The 6,340-nt window shown below is 44.1% G+C and overlaps 1 protein-coding gene across 1 annotated transcript; it reads left to right on the plus strand.

The window, feature by feature from the left end:
• Positions 1–2,252: 2,252 nt before the first annotated feature.
• On the plus strand, positions 2,253–6,098 carry kcnj11l (potassium inwardly rectifying channel subfamily J member 11, like; the record flags this gene model as incomplete). The annotated part of the gene is made up of 4 exons (XM_079248544.1): positions 2,253–2,411; positions 2,552–3,061; positions 3,135–3,342; positions 5,668–6,098. 4 exons carry the CDS (start codon positions 2,253–2,255, stop codon positions 6,096–6,098), a joined length of 1,308 nt encoding a protein of 435 aa, XP_079104670.1.
• Positions 6,099–6,340: the final 242 nt, after the last annotated feature.

Consider the following 6,340-nt stretch of genomic DNA (forward strand, 5'->3'; position numbering starts at 1 on the left):
CATTTTACTTTTCTAATATTCTCTAATGGTGTCATTAATTCTTACTTCTTTACCGGCTTCTGAAAGTCCAGAATTCATCCATATCTTTCCATCTTTTGGAAGGCAAACCTCCCTTGTCTGCCTTCTGCTGGCAGCTTAATGTATCTACAGGATGTTCATCCTGCAGCATCAAGTCAAGGTCAACATGTTAACGCTGCAAAACACAGGAAATGGACTTTCAAAATTAAAATCTTCACGTTCTAAAAGCTGGATGGTATTCTGTGCCATTTGGTAAATATTAAAGAAAGGTTAAATGTAAATTTATTAAACTTAATTATGTATGGTGTTCAGATGGATGAACCATTAAATCTCTGAAGCTGAATTATGTCAAATTAAATTCTTGTTAAAAGTAAATATATAGCAGATGGAAATCTTATTTGTCACTGTTCACAAATACTGACTCCCGTTTCTGTCCGTTTACTTTTTATTTTTATTGGACATTTTCTGTTTTTAGTTGTATTTATTTACATTTTCCTTTATAATGTTTTGACCTCTTTTTTTTGGGAAAAGTTTCCTTTTACTGTTTAAAATGTTTCCACTGTTTCAGGTGGAAACTCTCTTGTTAGGACAGTTGTTTTGTGAATCGGACCGGGACAACAGTGCCCTGCAAAACTTTCTTTCGTAATAACTCCTTCAGGTTTTTTTGTTTTTTTTTTTTTTTATTTTTATTTTTTTATTTCGAACTAAAAAAAAGGACTTTTAAAAGAACAAATATTGCTTACAACATACAACAAATAAAATAAGCTTCTTAAGTTCGAAAAAGGGTTTTGGAAGAAGTTGGGCACTTATCTAGTCCAAAACCCCCTTATCAATGACGCCGTAATCACAGCATGAAAAATACAGTAATGCACATTAAATTCCATTACAATTCAACTTAAACAGTATACAGTCGTAATACACACAATAAATCATAGAATGCAACATACATTGCTTTAAAAAAAATAACCTTATTTGCCTCATAACTTTTTAATGTTTAATCACAATTTTTTTTAATCATTTGTTTAAATTTTCCTATTGATTGACATGATTAATAATTACATAATAACTCGTTCATTCTGTTTTAAAGGCAAAAATAAAAAATATTTTTTTAAAAAATCTTTAAAAAAATTAATTAAATATTCCAAGTTCAAGTTTATTTGTAAAGCACATTTACTAGACTTAGACTCAAACTTTACAGCCCAGTTCCCCAATTAAAAGCAACTACATACAAAAAATAAAACAATGAAAATCAGTCCAAACTAATTACACAAGACCAGATTCGTTTATTTTTCAAGCATGGTTATTCATTCGCTCCTCCATAAATCAGTGACGCTGTTTTATTTTAAAGGCGTAAACCGGACGTTGCGTACTAACCTGCCGGAATTTGACGCAGGTCTTGTCGGGCAGCTGATGGTGAATGATGGAGTCCGTGTCGCAGCGCACGTCAACATAAAACGCCCAGAATCGTTACTTTTGATCTGATTTTACTTCGTTCAACCTGCTGAACCCAACAGGTAAGGTCACGTGACTGAATGCGGCGCACGTTCGTCAGGGCCACGGTCAAACATTGCTGCTGATGCTGATGATGATCTCTGTTCGTGACGAGCTCCCGTGAAGTGATGGGATGCGTCAGCAAATGAAGATTTTAATGTATTTAGTTGTATTTCTAGGATCAGCAGATTCCCTGATCCTGTTGTCACTTCTGGAATATTCTGTAATAATGAGATGATGAGGAAGAACAGGTGCAGGGGGTGGGGACTCTAATCCTTAAATCACAAATGTCACACCACCAAAATGCTGAAGTAACTCATGCTCTGACTTGAATAAACTGATTAAATAAACAGATTATTATTCTTGATTATGCATTCATGTGAAATATGAGTTTTTGTTTGCAACTGGATGAAATTTAGTTTTACTCCAGGACTTTTAAAGTGGTTACATACAAACAAGAATAAAAATAAATCTACAACATGTCAAAATTAAAATAGATTGAAAGTTTTGTTTCTGTACGTTTGGACACAAATGTTTTATGTTAGATGGAAACACGGTTTTATTTCATCACGTTTTATTTAAACATTTGAAACTAATTCTCTGACGTGTTTAGTTTTGACCTTTGACTCTAACTGGATGTTTAGAAACATTCTCAGAGACACCAGCGAACCGAGCCAGCTCTGATGGGATGTTTAGGGTTCAGTTCACCCTCCTGAACTTGACGTGTTTCTGTGCGCAGCATCATGTTGGCCAGGAAGGGCCTCCTGCCGGATGGTTTCTTGTTGACCCGCCTGGCGGAGGACCAAAACCAACCGAACCGCAGCCGCTCCAGAAACCAGAGGGCCCGCTTCATCACCAAGACAGGATCCTGCAATGTAGCTCACAAGAACATCAGGGAGCAGGTAAAGGTCCCGGAGGCCCCGCCCCTCCGGATCTAACTGGGATCCGGATCTGCAGGGGCTCCAGAGCGGAGCTGAGAGGAACTCCGTTGTCTGCAGCTTCTCTTCATTTCAGACATGAAGCAGATTTCTCCGTGTTTCAGGGTCGATTCCTGCAGGACGTCTTCACCACCATGGTGGACCTGAAGTGGCAGCATTCCCTCCTCATCTTCACCTCAGCCTTCCTCTGCTCCTGGATGCTCTTCGCCATGATCTGGTGGCTCCTGGCCTTCGCGCATGGAGACCTGGAGACCCGTGACCCTGACGGCGAGCCGGGCCCCGTCCCCTGCGTCACCGCCATCCACTCCTTCACCTCAGCCTTCCTCTTCTCCATCGAAGTCCAGGTGACCATCGGTTTTGGCGGCAGGATGGTGACGGAGGAGTGTCCCGCGGCCATCATGGTGCTGATCATCCAGAACATTTTGGGGCTCATCATCAACGCGGTGATGCTCGGCTGCGTGTTCATGAAGACGGCGCAGGCCAACCGACGAGCGGAGACGCTCATCTTCTCCAGAAACGCCGTCATCGCTCCTCGAAACGGGAGGCCCACCTTCATGTTCAGAGTCGGAGACCTGAGGAAGAGCATGATCATCTCAGCCACTGTGCAGCTGCAGGTGACGGACTCACAGAAACCCATAGAGACGCACAACGAGCTCAGAGAGATGCTAAGTTCCTGTTTTTGTCCAGGTGATCCGGCGGACGGTGACAGCAGAGGGGGAGGTGATTCCGGTCTCCCAGCTGGACATCCAGGTGGAGAACCCCCTGAGGAGTAACGGCATCTTTCTGGTGTCTCCTCTGATCATCAGCCACACCATGGAGCGAGGAAGTCCGCTGTACGAGCTGTCCGCCCAGTCGCTGGGCTCCGAGGACCTGGAGATCATCGTCATCCTGGAAGGTGAGGCTTCCCACATGGAGGCGGTTCTGCAGATCGGCATTCAACACGTTTATTCTGACTCTGTCATTTTTCTCTTTCTACGAGATATTTTCCTCCCATATTTTAGCAAAAGAAAGGACCACAGAGGGCAGGATGTTTATCATTAAAATACGCAGAGACAACAAAAAGATGCTACACAGCTAAAGACGTATTTATCAGCTGCATATCTGTGATGAAATCTACCGCTCCACCCATAGACCGTATCTGAAAGATGGACGGAGCCTTCGGCAGTAAAAAAAAGTGAAGCCTATGCAGAAGTGTATAAAACTGTAGTTCCCTCTTCATCCACTAGGGCAGTGGTTCCCAAACTTTTTCTGCAGGGTCCCCTTTTCATCAACGACAATAATGTGGAGCCCCGCCACCCATCACATGGACCACAGATACATACTAAGAAATGCCTCCTTAGTTTTCGTGGCTGTATTGTAGGTATCTATAATTAAAACCGTGTCAGTACTATTATCCATTCTTCTGTTTAAAACATTTTAAACCAGGAATCTCTACAAACGACTTTAGGTGAGTGAAGTTTATTATGAGGCAAAAAACAACTTTTCTATATGATAGTTTATTTCTAAACCTGCAGGCTTTTCTTTGTGTTCAGGATGAAATGTACCCAAGTGGTGTTGTAACTTGTTTGGCTTCATACTTCATTATATTAGATGATAATGTTTTGGTACACGCAAAAGACTGCATTCTCATTATTACCCACCACTGATTATTATTATTATTACTGGTCAAGCAGGGACAGATATGTTCCATCTTAGTTTGTTCTCTTTTTTACTACTTGAAGTCTCTCTTGTTAATTTGTCAATTCATCCAGTGGAAAAACTCCTGCTGCACCCCCGCTGTGACAACTCTGGGCCCCCCCTGGGGGGCTCGCCCCCCAGTTTGGGAACCACTGCACTAGGGGCTCCAAAACAGAGCAAATCCCCATAATCCCATGTTAAAAAGACCAACTTCACAGTAGAACTAAACATGTTTACAGCAGAAATAAACATGTTTACAGCAGAAATAAACATGTTTACGGCAGAAATAAACTTGTTTACAGTACAAATAAACATGTTTACGGCAGAAATAAACATGTTTACAGCAGAAATAAACATGTTTACAGCCTGGTTCAAAAATCCATTTTAGGTTTATAGGTCAGGTTTACCTTCATGACAACTGTGGGGGGAGTGAAGTTTTTTCTAACTCGCCCGTTTAAAAGTAATTTAATCTTGAAGTTCGGCATATTTAGGGGCGTGTCCTTTTGACTGACAGGTACCCGATCTCCCGCTTCAAGTCAGAAGAACGTAGAACAACCGCGGTTTTTAGCCGGTTAACAACGGGACTTAGCTTTAGCCTGCTTACCGCCGTTAGCTGGTTAGCTCCTGTTATCTCCGGGTTAGCTCGGTTAGCTCTTAGCTACAGGCAGCTCGGAGTTCGCTGGATGTCAGTCATCCACCATGACACTCACAGCCCCCCTCTCAGCTCCACCTCTTTGCCCATATCTGTATTTTCCGGGCGAGACGACACGCATGCCCCTGCCAAGATGGTGATGGTAGGAACCGCCCACCGAGCTTCAATTCAGCTCTTCAGAAACCTACGGGTGACGTCACGGAGGCTCCGCCCATCTTTTTATATACAGTCTATGGTTCTACCACATCCATGATCAAAATAAATCAAATTTAACTTATAAAGTACCTTTCATACATCACGCAGCACAACATACTTTACGTATCAAAACAACAAGGAAGAGTTTAAAAGACAAAACTATGTCACACACCTGGTCTTCAGACACACCACCAGTCCCATCACAACCATTAAAGCATATGGTCTGGCTCTGTAGCCAACAATAATAAAAATAAAAACTGAACAAACGAACGTTACAGGATACCATTATTTTGGTATGTAAATGCCATAATAATAAACAAATAACAAACAAACATATAAATAAATAAATAATACATTCCTGAATTTAGCTTCATGTTGCTCAAGCCTCCCACCAGTTTCTGTGTTCTTCTCACCATGTTGTCTCAGGTGAAAACGTCCTACCTGGAGGACAGGTGTCCCACCGTGAAATGCCCCCGCCCCTCTCAGGGAGCGCAGTAACAGCCTCTCGCCTGTAGATGGCGTGTTTTATTATTACCCCTGAGAGTTTCCTCAGACCCGGCAAACAGCTGATAAAGTGTCTGCTGGGTGTAAACCTGATTCTCCTCAGGTTACGCTGCGATTGTGAGCATCCTTTCTGAGTCAGAACACCTGTCAGGTAACAAAGTTCTGACCAGGTGTCCCTTCTTCACCTTCCAGGTGTGGTGGAGACGACGGGGATCAGCATGCAGGCTCGCACCTCCTACATCCCCGAGGAGATTCTGTGGGGGAGGCGCTTTGTCTCTATCATTACCGAGGAGGATGGCAGGTACTGCGTCGACTACTCCAAGTTTGGCAACACGCTTCCGGTCCGGATGTCGGGCCTCAGTGCCAAAGAGCTGGACCAGACCAGAGGAGTCCAGGAGGGCGGGTCGGAGGCCCAGCTGCAGGGGTGGGGGCTGGTCCGAGCCGGCAGAGGAGGCTTCCGCAGAGGAGCTCGGGCCTGCGGGAGCGCCGCTCCACAGCCATGGTACGCCCAGTCAGAGAAGCCAGAGAAGGAAGCGGAGCACAAAGGGCAGAAGAAGACAGTGAAGTTGGAGGTGATTGGACGGAACATGGAGGAGGACGGCCTGGAAGACCTGAGCGAATGAACAGATCCAAGCAGATTCCGAGTCTGTGGAGAGAACAAGAAAACTCACGCTACTGACCTACACTCATGCTGGCGCTCAGAAACACTCTTCTCCCACAATGCAACACTCTAGAGACCAAATGCCGGAAAGTTAAGCATGGAAACAAAAGATGGATGAGATCCGCCCGGAGTTCCTTAAGGCTCTGGATGCTGTGGGGCTGTCCTGGCTGACACGCCTCTGCAGCATCGCGTGGACATCGGGGG

The sequence above is a fragment of the Telmatherina bonti genome (genome assembly GCF_933228915.1).
Source record: "Telmatherina bonti genome assembly, chromosome: 2".
In the NCBI taxonomy this organism is placed as follows: domain Eukaryota; kingdom Metazoa; phylum Chordata; class Actinopteri; order Atheriniformes; family Telmatherinidae; genus Telmatherina; species Telmatherina bonti.